Genomic DNA, 19,071 nt, shown 5'->3' with positions numbered 1-19,071 from the left:
GCTCTTTTACGAGCCACTGCAAAGAAATTCCACAGCATAATTTCGCTTTTTACTCATTTTCTTTGCTTCTAAAGCTCTTTTCAAAGCAAACAAAATTGAGTGTAAAATAATCACACACAAATGAGATGTTTGCCCCACCGAACAACCCGCCTGCCAGTACTCAATAACGCGTAAAACTCCACATCGTGTACTTGAAAAGAAGACTCCGCTTATTCGCTTCGGGGGAAGAAGAATCATTACACTCAAAGAAGCAACTCATCACAGGGGGAAAAAACGATGGTTAAGGAGTCACTTTTTTGCTTTAGAAAAATTCAATCGACAATCGAATCACCGTCATCAACGCTGATTCGACTCCGCAAACATGGCGAATTCGACCTTTCCCGTCTACATCAAGATTTTAACCAATCGTACAGAAGAAGGCTTCCCTTGCCAAGCACAGCTATTGATTGGGAAAAGCATTCCGTGTGCCCATTGTTATACTATCGTATACCGGTGTATGTGTGTGTGTGTGTGTGTCGTGACGGATGAAAGAGAAGAAAAAAGAAACAAGGCTGAACTTCTCTTACGAGTAGCTCGTGTATTGATTATTTTTTCGTCATCAACTACCACTAACTAGTTATTTTTTCTACTCTTCACTTTTTGCTTTTCGCGATGCTGTCTTGCATTTTGATGAAGGAATTTTGGTACCCAGGTACACACAGCAAGAAGAAGAGAGAGGAAAAAATACATGATTAGCCACTCAACTTCGCAGAAATACGGTACAAAAAGGTGAAGAGGTGATTGAATTTGTTAATTAAAATTTCCTTGTCAAATGACACGGCGGAAGGCAGAAACGACGAGAAAGTTTTAGGACAACCTTAGAAAAGAGAGATGCGCCATGGGGTGCAAAATCCGGGAAGGTGCGGTAGTTTTTGAACTGCAGTTGCTTAAACAGATACCTGTTTTAACTTTTTATTCGTGACCTTTTTTTGATTATTTTGCTGTCTTGGAAAGTGCATCATCGCAGAATTGGATGCGGAAAATAAATTAAAATAAACATTTCCGGGTTTCGGTGGCTTTTAGCTTTGCGAAAGCAAGGCACATCTTAACGGCACTAAATATCAGCCTTTTAAAGTTGATTTTATTCATCTGACGCTCAACATGAGTGTGAAAATGACAAAACGATTTCCAGTTCTAACTACGATTTGTTGAGGATTTTCATCTATTTTAAAGGTGAATTTTTCACACTCGCCTGAAGTTGGGAAGCAGGAAATTGCTCGCTAGAAACGTTAAACTCCGCTATCATTAAATTTCCTTCTGGCCAGTGCGCTCCTAGAGCAATGGAAGCACGAAATATCTAATCTTAGTTTGGGATCTGCTATAGCTATTAACCGCCCGAAACAAGGATAAATTATGCTAGTTGCTCCCTGTGTCCCCGGATTTACACCAGCCCATACACATCTACCGAAACGCCCCAAGCGAAAACAAGATCTCGGTAGTTTCTGTCACATAAATTGGATTTCAAAATACGTACCACCGTAAAACCGTAATGAAAATGTGTATGGGAAAGTTTCTTCTCCTCGCTTTTATTCTATTGCACCCCCTTTCCCACCTGCAGCACCTTTCCTCCTACATGCCCTACTTCACTCTGGTTCTTTTAGCTAAAGCAAAACCATACATTTCCGGAACCGTCACTGACAAAGCGTGATGGAATAAAACTATGCACATTTCCTGCCTTCCATCCAGCATTGGGTTCTGTTGTTTGGTGCCGTTTTTGTGCGAACTGTTCAACAGGACAGCAGATACTGCTGTGGGAAAACGTTGGAAGAACAACCTGAGCATTGGGACGCACTGTTCTGTGTAGAGAAGCTAGGCCCCTGTTATTTTACAGAGCATTCAACGTGGTCGCACATCGTAGGATAAAGTTTGCTGCGGCACAGTTTTAGCATATGAAGTCCGGGGCATCGCTAGAAGCACAAGCCTGGGACAGACCGGATTTCACACCAGCGTCAGTGAGACAGAGTGAGAGAGCAGTGACGTTTATGATCATCATTGTTTTCACTTCATGACTTTCCTCCGGATATGGACATCCGCAAACTTCAATGACTGACACAAGGGGCTGAACCGTGGTGTAAAATGTGTGATGTAAATTAAATAAAGCTAATAATATGTGTCCCAACAAACTACCTCTCGCTCTTTCTCTCCTGCTGTGTGACACTTTTCGTGCCAGAAAGCCACTGTTACGATTTGCGGTTCCTTTGCGCCGGGTCCGGGTAAATAGAGGTTGAAAGTGGGGAGTTTGTTGCGAAAGATGATTTCTTCCCGGACACTGCAACTACCTTCACCGTCAAAAACACTTCACTGATTGACACCTAACAGTCAGGGGCTCTAAGACGAGTGTGTGTATGTCATTTCGATTATGCAACATTCACACAACTATTTTACAATGGCCATTATTGTTCCTAGCACACATTGCCATCTTGAGTAGTACACCCTCAGAGCAAACACCACGCACATCGCTCTCGTTGATGGTTTAACCAACCAGTTGAAGTGTCTTGCATTATCTCCCAAGTCGGAACAAACTCGAGAACAACAGCCAAGAACATCGAATGGACATGTACAAGCTTGCCTCTTGTCGCACCGACCAATCCGGCCGACCGTTCCCACAAGACTTCTTGTGGTGCCCACGTAATGGAATCTAATTTCCGTCCACTATAAAAGCTGACCACCAGCGAGGATTGTTGCGTGGGCTGCAGGAACGCTTACGACCCACAATGCAATTGAAATTTCACACAAGATTAATGTAAGCGTAAGCGGCGAATCGTCCTTGAAAATGTATCCCGCACTAGCGATGCTAAGACGTTCATGGTCGGTGGTGCTAAACCGTACCGTAGATCCTTTTGTAAGTCCGATGAAAGAGTGACACAGAGCAGCAACATTAAGGCCTGCTAATTCTATCCAGCTTGCCATGCTCCACCAGTGTGTGATGGCTTGACCTTACACGCCTGACACCCTGTGCTGGGTGGTGTTGCAGTGCTACACTGTCATGGGCAAGGTGCATATCCAACCTCGATATAGGCCGATAGGAGTGTGCAGGTGGGATTGCGAGAGTGGTAATCATGTTCTGTGTCTAACCGATAAATTATTCCAGCTGAACAATGTTGAGGTTTAACCGGGCGCAACGGCTCGTGAAGTGGATTTGTACCTCTCAGTGCAATGTGTGCTGCGGTGCATTACACAAACAAGCAGAACCCGGCCAGAACCGCGTGGCTGCGAATGTGATTGGATTTATCAATAAGCCGTGAAATGTTGCTCCACAGGCGTGCGCGCGCGTGCTGTGGAGAGAACAAAAAAATTGTGTCCTCTTTTTTGTTTTGCCGACCATCATCGCCTCCTCTCCTCCATTTGTCAATTGTAATGGACATAAAATAATCAGTGCGCTTCAAGCGGAATTGGTTTGGTGAAGTATTTATTTAAAACAAAAAACATGTGCCATAAATCGTGACGGTACACGTTTTGTTAATCGTTGCGTGCTGTTTTCTGTGTACTTAAAGCTGGCCAGGGACCTGATTAAACTGATCGTTTAATACCAGGCAACACGTGCGAATAGAGCCTGTTGATTTAAATCGCTTTGGCTTAATCTGTTCTGAGGGGAATATTATTTTAATAATATATGACGTCAGCAGAGCAAGTTTTCGATAAGACACATCACGGAAAGCACATGAGATGACGCAAGAATTTCAACGAAGCTTTACAATTTTCTTTAAGCACCTAATTCAAGCTTCCGAAAGCAATACTCATCACAATTAGCCATCCGCCTGTGCGGGAAAATTATAATCTTACGGTTCAACGTTCCACCGTTTCCACCTTCAAAACCAGTGCACACGCCGGGCCAGTCGAGGCAAACGCAAACGGTAGCCAATTCGTAGATAAATACCCAATGATACCGTCCTACAGTCGGCTATAATTAGCCCGCTCTCTCCTTGCGTGTGTGTGTGTGTGTGTTTGTCTATGAGAGCTAGTCGGTAGCATCTCCAGTTGCGACGGTAGGCACTTCTTAATTAGCCTACCGTAATATGAGCCTATCTTGAGCTAAATAAAGTAAACCGACCGCTATTTTCCCACTCCCCGTACGAACACCACGGGCCTACGACTACAGGTGGCGAGTGGCCAACAGTATCAATGTCTGCGAGCAGGATTAAAGCTCACCCAGAGAAGGACACACACACAGAGTCGTCGTACGTAAAATTACCAACACATTAAAGACACACAGTCACAGTACTTGCTGCACCACTGGGAGGAAGAAACACAGAAAGGATGTTTAGTGTTTCGGTTCGGCGCCTAATGCACACAATTCACTCTCGTCGTGCCACAGCCCACGTAACTGGTGTAAAAATGGTTTGCAGAATTCGTGCGCCCAGAAGAGGTTGGCGCAACAAGCGGACAACGACCGTCCGTTGATATTGGGATATCAAATTACGTTTAATGCTTTTTATACACACTTTCACCGCCACACCCTTCCGGGCGCTGTCCGACACCAGCTTTTACGTGCTTTCGGCGTGGGGTAGCTTTGCAGCAGCAAACTGTAGCAGCAACATGATGGATAAATATTTGGAATTGATTTTCTCGACTAAAACTGCAATAAATAAAATAAACAGAAAACAGTGTCATACAAAATGTCAAATTATTTCTTTGCATTTTGTCCATACGCTTTGTTTGCTTCATTTTGTTCCACCAACAACAGGGGCTCACAGAATGTGCCGACAACTACCGAGAGAAATGCCCCCCCCCCCCCAACGGATTAACGGATTAGCTAAATTGATCCGAAATTACATCCACTGTTCCACCGTCGAAAGCGCCCTAACAATTACCATCGTTTATAGAAGCAAACATTGAGCTTTCGGGTCATCGGAATGTCAGATCCTACAGAACGGAAATAGTTTTATCAAGAACGGATCTTTTGAAAAATGCAGCAGCAAGACGATGATGTTCGTGTTTCAAGGGTTTTCGTGCGACCAATTTCAAGCAAAAGCTCATTTTACCGATAAAAAATAGAAACTTCATCCTACTTCTCGCCAATTTTCATAGCCATTTACCAGTTCTAAACCTTATCCCATTTCATTTGTTTTTCACACTTTAGCTGCTTTCTTTCGCCAGAAAGAAAGACCGTTTCCACAGATCATAGCAATGTCATGATTTGCATTTCCGCAAAAAAAGGGAAATTCATTCGTCAACAGTCCACAACGATCCCGAAAACATCCTCAGGCATCCGCTGTGGGTGGAATGTGTGTGAGAGAGAGAGAGGATGCGAAATTAAATTTTCATTATTGAACAGTGCACGAGTACTGTGCTCGGGCAGGTCCCGGCCGCATGAAGCAGCAGCAGCAGTAGCTCAACAGTTGGCCATCTATTATCCGCACGCTTGCTCGCTTGCCGCCCGTTCTCATCACGCACCCTTCAGATCGATATCCTTTTCATCATCGCAATGAACCTCGATAAGACACACGCCGGGGCAAGTCCCAAGCATCCACCATCATCATCAACGCCGACATCGATCGAGGAAACGTGAAAATTTAATCACATTCCCAGTGTGCCCTCTCTGTACGAGCGGGATAAAAAGTGTTAGCCGTATCGTTTCCCGTCGATCGGATGGTGCTACAATTCATCCGGTTTTCTATTAAACAGAAAGCACACACACACAGGCACACACAGAAACATTTGGGAAATGGAAACAGCCACCACCGATTGTGCAGAGTTGGCATTCTTCCAATGGCAGCAATTTTGAAACCAAACCACTTAAAGCCGATTACAGCACAGTTCATTTTCCAGTTGGCGAAACTGGCTCAATATGAGCGTCTTTAACGAGAGGTAAAAACAAGCGATTTTGCTACAAGCAAGGAAAGAAACTCACATTACCCGTTTACATGTTTCAAACAATTCAAACTAAAAGTTACCTTTAAAACTTCAAACTAAAATAGCCTTCTTTAGAAACGAAGCAAGTTAAAAAGAACGAAAAAATAAAACTCTGAAAACTCATCACAAAACACGTCGGTGCCGGAAAAGTAGCTGCTGCCCGGCGAGAGGATGGAAAAACTTTTAACTATTGAACATGCCCCCGCATTGCAAGTGCCGTAAAGTGTTGGTAGAGATTTTTCTTTTCATCGAAATTCCATTACAATCTTTCCGTTTCTCAACCACCACCTCCGCACACTCAACCTTACATAGACCTTAACGAGCTGGAAGAAAAACTTGCCTCTCGTCACTAGTGCAAAACCTTAACGGCGGCTCGGAAATGGATGGAAGATGTGATCTAAAAGAGTCTTCAACGAACGAGCCTAGCCCGGGCGCGCTGAAAGCGAAAACGATGTGCAGGAAGAGTCGATTCACACACGCACACAACGTACACATCTGCCCTATGTCTGATGGAACGAAAAAGAAGTTAAATCCTCGAAAACCACACACTTACAATCATAAAAAGGATTGTGCGCATACATACATGTGCATGTGGGTGAGGAGTTCGTATGTGCTAAGCGTGCGTTAATGCAGCTGAGGAAATGAAGAAAAATAAATGCCATCTTCAGTAGTCCATTCAAGGAACGTTGTCTTCGCCGACAGCGGCATCATTCGAGCGGCACCAGATGAAGTTTAAGATGAAGCAAATGCGATACTCGAAAGAGAGCAAAAACGAGTCTTAAAATCACCATAATATTCACCGCACACATGCATGCGAGCGAAAGTTTCAGCGCGCGGTGAATCCTGGTCACGGCACCAGGGATACAAAAGACAAAAAGATAAGAGAGAACCCAGGGGAGGGGAAGGGGGATCTCTCGCTTGCTTTACGATTTTTTCATGGCGTCGACAGAAAAGGCGAAACTTTTCTCCATATAAGAGCAAACTTTGCCTAACACAATGCATTTTTGCACCCCTCCCTTCCTTCACATATCTTCATCCGTTCATCTGCTCGGTGCTCGGTTAGTAGTATAATGAACAGCAGTGCGCTTCTGTTTGAATGTGCGAACCCTGGCTTCTGCTCTCGTTGCTGCTCCTTATCTCTGTTTCTCTTGCTCACTCGCTCTCGCAGCCTTGCACAGCTTGCATCAACGAATGCACCTTCGTCAGTTTAATGCAGGCGTGTGTTACCCTCCGGTACTTACTGAAGGGAACTTTGTTAATTGAATAAGAGTAGTTGCTTCTTCACGAGCGGCGATGCCAACCTTCGCGTACCCTGGATTACCCGCAAAGTTGATTGTAGCTGATTATGTTTGCCATAGGACGCGCGAACGCTCGCTCGCTTGTTCTCCTCGCTATCGTTACATCTTGCTGGGCACTGGGATGCCTAATGGGATGACTGAAACCTGACAGGGAACATAGATAGCACAAACCGACGCTTTCGCAAACGATCTGCTGCCATAGTGCGGGCAAGGGCCCCCGGTTGTATATATACGCGCGACATGGTGGTTGTGAACACGTGCGTACAAAAGAGCAAACCAAGCTCAAGAGGGAGGCTCAGATACCTTGGCGCCGTGCAGCAGCAGCAGCAGCAGCAGCAGTATTAGCGTCGTGGTGTGTAATTTGATTTATGGTTTCAATTAAGTGATATCGGAAGGATTAGACATCTATCGCCCCGAATGGGAAGAAGTGATGCCAGTGCCAGCCGCGCCGAGCCTTTTCGGCGAAGATTACCTTCGAAATTAATTATGTGGGTACACGGTGTGCCTGCTGGAAAAGGAAATGGCCGGGAAAATATTGCCCAATATCAAGAAGACTCTCATTGTAATGGAATTACACAGAACTGTGTCTCGCGTCTCTTTTTGGAGTGTCTGCAAGCAACCTCTTTGTTTTTCAATTTCAATTAGGTACTGCTGACGATCGGCAGTGTTTTACTTCAAACGTTCTCGTTTCCCTCTTTCCTACGCTTCCAATTTCCCTCCCTGGGGCTAATAAGACACTTCGATTAGACTCGCTGTCGCTGTCAAAACACAACACTGGAAGCCAATATCAAAGGAAACCATCGCCATCTTTCGGTCCTTCGCAGCTGTCGCTCATTTACCCAATTTCCGACGAAATCGAGGCATTTTAAGGACATTTGTCCGCAAGATGATGACTCCGGGCAAGCTGTCAAGCCTTGCCGCTGGCACGAAGCAACCAAAAAAAAAAAAAAAGAAACGGCCCAACTTCCTTTTACGCTAAATTCAATTACGCCTCGCGACACTGGGACTACCTTCATTTGTTTCATCTGCTGCTGCCCAACAGAGGGAGAAAAAACTGCCCGAACGGTCTGAAACTCAAACACAATAAAAGTGAAATGAAATCCATCAAACTGCCTCGTGCAAGAACGCGTCATTCCCCCGCACAGCGCTCCCCGGCGTGATGAGACAAAGCGAGCTAGAGCGATTACAAAGACAGACAAGGCTTTGATCTGTCAGCGTTTCGTGCGGCTAGATTGGAGAGAAGTAGAAAAAAACACCCACCCACCGCCCTGTTTGCTGGGAAATTAGATGCGCTCGACCGTGACACGGCAAGGAAAAACACTTCATTTGAAAGTGGGAAAGCCCCCTCCCCCTGTTTTCCCTCTCCGATCAGCCTAAACACCTGTACATACTCTTGGCGCACCATCATTGCGTCAAAGTCAACGCTTGCCGATGATGGGCTTTTCGCCAAAACGTTTACACCACTTACCTTGAAGCCTTTGTACCATTCCTTGATTGTGGACTCGTCGTATCGGGTGTGCGATTTGAGAAAGTCCATGTCCTCCTTGGACAGGCGGTCTTTACTACCTAAGCAGCCCATGTCCTGTTTGGTGGGAGAAGAACAACGAGAAGAAAAGTGTCAGAATCACACTCATCGATCGATCAAATATTATATTGATAATATGAATGCCAGAAATTGCACATTCCAGATAAATTAAAGCACAATGAATGCATACAAACGAATAAAATTTAAAATAACAACGCATTGCCATGGTACAACGAAATGTTGAATAATGTTTGCCATACAGTAAGACAAATGATAAACACGCGCACAAACTTTCAAGATATTTTGAAGTAGATCCAATTACATTATACGTGGTTAAATAAGCATCCCTCAAGCACCAAGCAACCCAAGCGCCGTCCGATAATGTAACAAAATTCCATGCAAACATGCTGAACGAATCAAGGATACAAAATGGTACGGGAGAAACCGCTCTCCGCCACTGCTTTGATTAAGAACAACTCCATGCACTGGCTGCAAATTTGCAAAGCGTGTTTCAGTCTCTCTGTGTGTGTGTTTTGTTTTCCCACCTTCACGCAAAGCAACGTATCATCGTCCTCGCGTGTGAACGGATTAGTGTACGGATCGCCAACCGTTGGATCGGCCACCGTGCCGCCAACCAGGAGGCAAAGGGCCACCCAACGTAGCAGCGCACCGGGGCGGCTCCACGCTCGTCCGCCTGCTTTGAGTAGTGACATTCGGGGCGGCCACTTGCGGTATGCCGTGATCGGTAAGTGTAAGTGCCTATGTTTATCTGTGATGTGATGTTTTTTTTCAGTTTGATGATGATGAGTCGCCTTCTGTTTTATTTTGGTGCGAGTGTTCTATTCAGTGCTGTGCAAGTGTGCGCTAAGCGAAACCAAAAATCATCCCACTGCAAATTGACGAGAGAATGGAAAGATAAAACAGAGAAGAATAAGAAGAAGAAGGAGCAGAAGAAAAAGAGGACGAGAAGAAGAAGTAGAATAGTATAATAAAGGAAAGAAAAACGTGGAAGATAAATACTGAAAAGTGAAGTACTGAATGATTCCGGATCGATAAAATCGTTGCTACAACAAACGGTTGCTATCAGATAAGAAAACTTCTCGAAGTGCACACGGAAGAGGAAAAAGAAGAGATCTGCCCTATTCACCAAAACGATTCGTCCCCGTCCGCTATAGCCCTGCCATCGAAGCGCAACAATATAATGGGCAAGGGTTTCGTACGTTGTTCCCTGCCAAAATCGATTCAATTTCAGTGTGCCAATAAGGCTGTAGTGTTTATGCCGCACGAGAAAGTGTACTTTAGCAAAAGAAAGTGACGAACAGCAGCCCCCCGTCCCTTTCACGCCCTAATCCGATTACGCCCAAAGTATCCTTTTCTGTTCCATCAAATGCTGTCCCAATCAACAGAACATTCTAGCTAGCGTGGAACAAATAGAAGGTTTCGTGGAACAAAAACCATTCGAACAGAAACAGAGCTGCTGTAACAAGAAACAGCCCTTCTGAAAAAGGAAAAATGGGAATGTTATCTTCTAATAAAACAATGCAACGGCATGTTACCGATCAACACACTCGTTTTCAATCGCAAAAGGCGCACACAATCAACCATCCAATGGAAGTAATCTCGTCTTGCACGTATCAAAGTCAGTTTTCGTTTCTTATTTGCAGCACACACTTGCTATGGATCCCGCGTGTATCGATGCGAGTGAAATCGAATCATGTCCCCATTTCGGAGCACGGTCCACAGTGTATTGGTCGCAATCGCATCCAATGTGCTATTTTTAACATTGTGTTTTTTCTTCCCCCATTCGAGCTATTTATTTGAGGATTTAAAATCGAAGTGCCTGGTTCAGCAAATCGGATCGGTGAATGCAACGGGTGGAAAACCTTTTGCAATGTGCCAAAAATAAACCTATGGAAGTAACGTTTTTAACGTATAATTGAACGAAAAGTCTATTTTCCACTAACTATTTTCCACACGGCATACACAATTGGATGCAAATAACTTCTCCTTAATGAAGTCATGCACTGAAAACATCCTACTACCATTGGTAACCACCGCACACATCAGTGGGCATTGATCAACCGACCCGGGATGGCTAAACACATCACGGTGGTTTTCAGTTTCGCTACGCACTAATAATCTCGCCATGGCTTAATGAATTCATTCTGCTCACCTGATCCACACGGGATTTCGCGGTGGTAGCTTTAGAGTATTGCACGAATTACCAAAAGCAACAGCGCTACAAAATCAGTACCTCATAACGACCAAATGGACGATTTTGTGTGCAGCTCGGTGCAGTTCGTTTCGCAAAAAAAAAGGAAAGAACCACATTCGAGAAAGATTAGAACAAAACACGACGTATTCCAACAAACAGGAACATAAAATTTGCATTGCCAGCAATCTGTCACGCTCGTCACCCGCGCCACGGATAGCACCCAAAGCCACTGGCGGTGGTACTAAAACACCATCGCAGGAACACCGAGTGACATTCGGCACCAATCACCTTCGGTCGCTTTGGCCGTTCCGATAGCAAACCAAACAAGGATTTCCAAATGGAATATGTTTTGAATGGTAAATCGAAACGAACCTCAACAAGCGCAACCCCACACGGCCCCCAGTGTCCAGCCAAAAACCGCTCCAACTACTCGCTCGGGGAAAGTAGGGTTTTCCAATAGTCAATCGACCACTGACGGAAGGGAAAAACCACCCGGCGTCGGACCTGGCACATCGTACTGGTTAGTGGGAACTGTTGCTAAATTGAAAAACGATTTCCCGTCAATCCCTCCTCACTGACACTATTCTCTGTTAGCCTCTCACTTGCGCTCTCGCTCTCTCTCGCTTTCTCTCACGGCAATTGGAGCCACCAAGAGATACTCATTTCTTTACCTCCGTCCCCGGCTGTCCCGAGCGCTGTACCCTAGCCGGACCGATCTCATTTGGTTTGGTCAGCCCATTTGGGATTTTCGTAACGGAGGAGCGCGCACACGCACACGAACCATTTCCAATTTGCAATCGCCCGCACAGTGTGGGGTAGTGTAGGTGGATTGCTAACGCCAGTGGGATTAAATGCACCATCCTGGGCCAACGTTTACCAACGTTTCGTCAGGTCCACTTCAGTATCGATGAATTAGAAAAGGCTGACGAAGGGGCGGGGAGGCCTGTCGGCTTATAGGCCGCTCCGCTCCAGTAGCTTCCCGTCCCGTTTGTAAAGCACACAACGGTACACTAAGGCTTTCATTTATCAATCCATACAGCAAGCATCAGCAGTTTGATGAGCCGATGGTACACGCGCGTTTGGTGCGTTTGTTCGATTCGCTGATGTAGATAAAAATTCAATTTACTCCCATCAATAAGCAAAACTAAATGAACAGTTAGCCCCAGAGCGGACGGTTCGGGGTTCGCCGAAACGGTTCGTCGGTTGCAATAAAAGCACCATTGCGCGATGAATGCAAGCAATCAGACAATGGGTCATTGCTGCTTTAAGCCTTTATTCCCACACGACAGGGCTGACAAAACATTTAACCCCTTTTGTGCAACGCGTTTTGTGTCAAGTTTTCTTAGTTCGCATGAGAGCGGCTAGGCGTCTCCATTTTTTTATAAACATGCTTTTTATCTAATAGAGAAAAAAGGAGAGTATTCTTTCAGCTCTTATGATACAACCAAAAGAGTCACTTTTTTCCTCCACACTATCAACTATCGAAAACTTCAACAAATTAAATTATTATCTGTGTCCTTTTTCAACAACCACCATGCGCCTCCATTCGGAGGAGAGTTCGTTGCAAACACATTTTCCACGATAATAAATCTCAACTGCCAACACCATACATTAAAATCAGATTCGCATGTTATTCTGCAACACAAATGACATTCAAAATGTTTATTTTTTTCCCTCCCATTGAACGAATTGTTGCACGACAAACTGCACACGGAGCGAAGTGAGAAACAAAGAGATAAATTGAAAATTAAATTAAGCAATTCTGCATACCCATTCCGCTGCGTCAGCCCCGCACACCAACCCGCTTCCCCACTTCCCGCTCCCTATAAAGGTACAGAAAAAGCAACACGGTTTTGGAAAATATTCTGTTTCACACCACCCGAAAAAGCCTGCTAGCTTAAATGTTTTTCAATTTGCTATATATTGTTAAGGTTTTTATTTTCCTTCGCGCCGAAAGCTCTTGCGGCGCAATCGTTTCAACCTCTTGTACGGCACACCATGTGTTGATGAATGTTCGTACATTGTATCACGAAAAACGAAACGGTTTTATTGTTCTCGCAGGCTTTGTAAATTGTCCCTAAAACAATGGCAAAGTTATGCAATCGAAAAGAGCCAATAGCATAAAACGGTGTTACTTTTTTTATTTGACCATAAAATGTATTGTTGGATATAACATGGCTGGCTTTTGTAACGGACAAGATCAACCTTCAACTTTGTCCCATCAATGCCAAATAAGCAAAGCGAAGCACCACATCATTAGCATAGTGAATAAATAATCCATGCAAATTTCCTTCACAAACGGAACATCCATCTTGATTATCTCTCACTTTCCCCCCGAAGAGTGTGTGTGTGTGTGCGTGTGGGTACGTTTAGCATGATCGAAAGCACTGTTTCATCACAAATAATTTCTCATTCTATTTTTGCTACCACCAACAACCACCCCATCGGTGTGGCATTGGCTCACCAAAGGATCAGAGCCAAACAATTTTCACCGTTTGCAATGAGAACCCTTCCAATCACGTCAGGACGTCGAAAGTAATCCTTTCTGCGCCGCCTTGAGGGAGCCACCCAAGGGAAATGGTCATCTTCGTAGCAGCAAGCGTACCAAACCACCTTCAATGACCCATATATCCCAAGGGACCTGGCAACACCGAACATGGTTCAGCAGTCTCGGGGCTCCGGGGCCAAGGAAAGCCCGAAACATAAATAACCGAAGCCAATGGAGCGTCCCAATACCGTGGTGGTCCTCTCTTCACTGCTGGCAAGACAAAACGCCCGACAAAGAGGTTAAACTATACACCTCTGGACGATGTGTGTCTGTGTGTGTGTTTGTGTCCGACAAAAGCCAACGAAACAAACTCACAACGATGGGAAAGTGTGGTTTCCGTTTTTGTACTCAGTTTATGGTTCCTCGTAGGATATGCTACCATATTTTTTGTACTGACGCTTCCCCTTGTTTTAGTACACTTTTCTCCTGCCCCATTTGCAACCGGGTAAGTGTCAATGATTGTACGTGAGCTGAATTAAACATGCCCTATTCGAAGGCCCTTGACCAGCACACGTTCGCTCCAGCAAGAAGGAAATTGGTCACACGAAGGAAAAATATCTTCCACCATCAGTTCCCACCGCACAGCCCCGATAGATAAGCATCGAGATTAAAACACTGTTCCGGAGGATGAGGATTCCACACTGGCACCGAGTTACAAATGATTGTTACTTGACAATTCACAAAGTGTAGGGTAAATGTACCAATAGTGGTGCAATTTGTAGTGGTACCGATGTGTTTTAATGGATTTAAAGTGTTAGGAAGGATAATTTCTGAATATTTTAACACATAGCAATTGGAATATGTTTTATCTACGCAATCACAACCATTTTTATCATGAAATACATCAAATTTACGAAAAAAATACAAATTTTTGTGACTGCTTCGTTGTACCTATAATGGGGGTATGGTTCCTATAGTCGTCGTATTGTGTTCCTATAGTGGTGATAAACAAAGATGCATCAAAAACGGTGTATAATAACAATGAAACTTAGTTTCGAAGCTGTTTTCGTATGAATAGCAAGGATTACTGCCATAATATAGGTTTCTTGCGTAATTTGATCGTAAAAAAATGTATAAATTTGATCAATGAAACTATTGACTAAAGTACTGCATCACACCTGTCATCAACCTACACCCGGAAGAGTGTGATTGATTTGAAGTCAAGTTTTCATTCAGCCATATAAGCGAATTTCGGCCTGTTTTTGGTAAATTACCTACATAAAACTCATTTCTGTTGCTTATTTTAGTGAAAACAGTACGACATGTCAAAAATTTCCCCGAAAAAATCTAAAACGACCTTTTTTTATTGATTTTATAACTATAACCACTATAGGAACATGCCTGTTTTGTGTACCTATAATGGCACTATGGTAAAAAACACTTAAAAATGCATAAATATGGTCAAAAGGCAAATAATTTTAGTAAAACAATAACATTACGTAACAGTTATGTTGAAAAACTAGTAATTGCGTGGTTATGTGGTCGTTTAGAACGTTAACAGAAAAATGAGTATCGTTATGAAATCCTAAGGATTTTAGAAAAATGTTGACACATTTAACAAAATAATGGATTTTTCGGTAACTGAGTAACGGAATGGCCCCATTTAACTTTTAAACCCTTTGTAAAAGGCTGAAGAACATTTCACACTAACTTAAATAACTTAATTACTTGTAATTTTAAGTATGAACCGCATTTTAGTGCAATACCACCACTATTGGTACTACCACCACTATAGGTACATTTACCCTACCAAATGCAACGTTAGTTCGGTTTAGAGATTGCAATAAATATCTATGGAAAAATGATGATGCACAACACTACCCGGTTGGTTAGATTGAAACTACAGTTTAGTGAAACAAATGCGTCAGCTTAAAGCTTGTTTAAATTCAACTCACATATCGTCAACGCAACTATACTGTCTGTCCGTGTATGACCTTGAATAAAAATAAAAGAATCCTGCCTTATCTCACAACCAAAACCAGCACCTTTTTAGCCAGACGCTCCAGTGAATCACATAATGTATCGCCCGACTATCCCCGATTATTTTTGTACGAGCCTATTGACATGGGTACACGTCCCTACGGTTTGTAAAAATACCAACCCATCCCATTCGCATTCCTTCCAGCCTTTGGAAATGAAATATTTGTCTGCTTTCCGCTTCATTCTATTTATGATGGTGGCTTATGTACATACTGTGAATCAGTTTTGCTTACCAAACAAACAACCCAACGATACCATTAACCTTACTTTATTGTTTTATGACGTATGAAGGGAAGCAAACACTCTACCGTAATCATCACACAATGGAATGGATTAATGGATAATGCAAATTTAAACCATCAATGATGGTGCAAGAGTGGATAAGCGGTAAAAAATATCAATAAAGTAATTAGTTTGCCGACATGATAAAAAATCCATTTAATTCTGTTGGTGTTGGGTAGGTTCTAAATTCTCTTTAAAACTGCTGCAATGTTCTCACCCTGCCAACAGGGCTAATAAAAAGCATCTTCCCTTGCTGATGTTATCACATCATCGTTTGGACAGTTCTCTATCATTACCGATTACAATTCCCAACGACACATCATCCGAACGTTTCAAAAATTGCTTTCAAATAATGTTACAGCCGTTGAACAAAAATGTGTCCTGGGAACTAGATTTCCTTGGCACAGCACAGTTAGATCTTAACTATAATGTAATTTCCAAACCATCCGAGCGAATCACATCCTGTGTCCTCCCGTTACGGACGGTAAAGCAATGTGATAAACGAACGTTACGATAACTATCGCCCGATAAATGGATCCCAAAAACCCTACCCCCTAGGTAGATTACACCGCCGATACAGCGAAGAAAATACGTTGCATCCGTTTTTGGGGGGAGAGAAAAAAAACCATCGAGCAACCGATAGTACCGGCGTAGTTGAACGGCACAATTCGGTCCCGATGCATCTGGCAAACATCGATCGACGGTTAGATTCAATTTGAAGCAATTTTCTCCACGAGCATTTCACGGTGCACGGAGCAAAGCAAACATTCTTCTCGAGTTGACTCCTCCCGGCAGGCAGGCAGGCAGCACACGAACGAGCAGAGCAGAGGTTTGTGTATCGTTGGAAGTGCTTTTATTCGGTTACGTACAATTGTAACGATATCAGCGAACCATGATCGGAACCCCCAGTTTGGAGAGTGGTTGGGCAGATATCGTGGACCATCGCGATCGGTGGTACTCGAAGAGCAGGTGAACTTATTTTCTCTATCTATCTACCTACTCTGCTGCTGCTCTCAATTTAGTTTACATATCTCTGCTCTTGTTTTCCTTTTTTTCCGTATTACCCTTCTGCTCCATTTGATTCGGTGAAACGATGGGGAAGACTTTTGTGGCTGTTAGCTGTTCGCATGAAAAAGCAGGATGGGTATTTTTCCAGCCCAGTTTTTTTCAATGTTATTTATTTTTTACATCACATCACATCTGTTTATGTTTTGCCCATTTTCCAATACCGTTAGCAAACAACGTGAGAAACCCAGCGATGTGCACAGAATGTGAGGGGGGGAGTTGTTTGGCAAACGATAGGTTAAACAAATAGACCCGAGCATAAACAGGTTCATTACACCTTTGGGAAAGGAGACAGAGCGAAATATGAAACAGAAATACAAAACGAGCGAAGCGAACGTAAGAATCAAAGGTTAGGCGTGTAATACATATGGCCTCGTTATCGAGAACATTGCCCATAACAAAGCGTCAGCATACAGCAATTCGACCAGCTCCTGTACACGATATTTTCAAATTTAATAACGTTCTGCATGAATTCGATACCCATTAAGGAAGGTTCGTATGTTCCAATTTTGCAAAACCGAGTCGGCTCTGTTAACCCATTAAGCATTTCTGACAGAAGCGGCTGTGGTAACGATCGAATTAAACAATGATCGAGCTTCTTCTTGCCAGCAGGCCAGACACCAAAAACGAACTTCTCAAAACGGCAAACAACTCATCTTCATTACCGGCGTGCGGTTGCGGTCATTCGCACTACAACGCACCGTCATGGCGTAAAACTATCTTCAAATGAAACCGAACGCCACTCGTAAGGTATAGACAACATTGTTTTCGACAGTGCGCTCAGTCATTGTGGGTGGTGGTGAAATGGTTTGTGCTCCTGCTCCGTCTACCGTCTCTAGAAGCACTTTGTAATATATGTCTGATTTTCAACGGCTGCAGCTGTGTGCCCCGATGATGGATCGACAAACCGTACATCATCACGGCCCATCTCGCGCGCACAAGGGGCATCCACTTTGGCGCTGTGCCAGTGTAAAGCAGCGGCCAACTGTTTGAAAAGCCGCATTTTATACCGACGTGGAAACATTCATTCATGCACGGTGTCATTCGGTGAAACAATATAATACTGACCGAAATTGTACTGAATTCGCACTGAAACGCCGCAACTACCTACTAATCGAGTTTTGCCATGCAGGATTGCATAATTTCAGGCGAATGTTTACCTTAATGCTCCATTTCACAAAGACAAACTTTTCAACTCGCTTGTTTTGCTCGCCCGACAGACCTGTCACATCAGTGTCGTAATGAGCAATAATTCTTCAAAATCTCACCCTTTACGGGTAAAAACTTTCAAGATCGGGCGGCGCGCGCGAGAGAGAGAGAGAGAAAGAGACAGAGAAAGATACTTAAGCTCACTCACCGTCATGCCATTTTAACATGGATGTGGCTTCGCCGTAAAGCAAAACCTCTTCAAAACAACCACTTCAAACGAACAGTACAGAACATAAACATTTACACTTGGGTTTGCTCGCTCGCAAAGACGTTCTTGTGGGGAGGGCGTTTGTGGTTGCATCTTGCATCGGGTTGGTATGGTTGATGGTTTAAAGGAGCGCACAATAAACCAAAAACTCCGACGTGTAATCTTCACAGCCCCAAGAGACACGAGCAATATTTTCAAACTCCATTTCCCCCCCCCCCCCCCGAGCTGACGTTCGTCGTTAACTCGCGTTCATGTCATCATCCCTTGCGAGGAAGAAAGGGTAGTAGTTAAGGCACGAGCGGCAAATAACGAAATGATCATTTCATGACAAACATTGCACTAACGGAACTTTTTTACAACCCTCCCTCGGAGTATAGGGGCCGGAGAGTATAATTACACCATAATTTGCCCGGGAAAAACAAGTGCGGGAAAATTCACTGCTCTCAGCATAATTTCCCTGAAAGGATGGAGAGCAAGAAAACCAACCCGAGCAGCGCAATACAGTTTTCGGCCAACCTACTAACAGCGCCTAATTAGAAGGACGAAAAAAAGAGGTAAACTTGGTGCCCAAAGTCCGGACGGACGAACGAACGGACGAACGGGTGGTGTGCAAATAGGCCCACACAAAACGATCTCCACCGATGTCGGGTGTCGGCACACCAGGACCGGCAAACTCATAGAAACCGGTACCAAGTTCATTTTCATTTCCTTTCAGTGGCGCGTTGTTACGTTTACATGTTTTCCTTCCGCAGGGCACAAACAGGGGCGGAGAGAGAGAAAGAGAGAGGTAGCTGCTCCAGTGTAACAGTTATTCCGTTGCCGGCGTGTAAGCGAAATATCGGACGAGCC

The 19,071-nt window shown here is 44.0% G+C and overlaps 2 protein-coding genes across 13 annotated transcripts in view; both read right to left on the bottom strand.

The window, feature by feature from the left end:
* Positions 1–19,071, bottom strand: part of LOC120893498 (neurocalcin homolog) — a 115,118-nt gene that overhangs the window by 48,819 nt on the left and 47,228 nt on the right. The gene's annotated exons all lie outside the window — the stretch shown is intronic.
* LOC120893497 (neuronal calcium sensor 2) overlaps positions 1–19,071 on the bottom strand; it is an 86,053-nt gene that overhangs the window by 30,034 nt on the left and 36,948 nt on the right. For 5 of the 6 annotated variants that reach the window (XM_040295426.1, XM_040295423.1, XM_040295425.1 and 2 more), the window contains one exon: positions 8,659–8,772. In XM_040295426.1, coding sequence (XP_040151360.1) covers positions 8,659–8,769 — 111 coding nt within the window. In that variant the 5' untranslated portion in view covers positions 8,770–8,772. Of the gene's footprint in view, positions 1–8,658; positions 8,773–9,260; positions 9,412–19,071 lie in introns of those variants that run through there. The other variant, XM_040295422.1, reaches the window with a different exon arrangement.

The sequence above is a fragment of the Anopheles arabiensis genome, chromosome 2, assembly GCF_016920715.1.
Source record: "Anopheles arabiensis isolate DONGOLA chromosome 2, AaraD3, whole genome shotgun sequence".
Taxonomy (NCBI): domain Eukaryota; kingdom Metazoa; phylum Arthropoda; class Insecta; order Diptera; family Culicidae; genus Anopheles; species Anopheles arabiensis.
The sequence above is the reverse complement of the archived record's forward strand: the minus strand, read 5'-3'. Positions and strand labels throughout refer to the sequence as shown.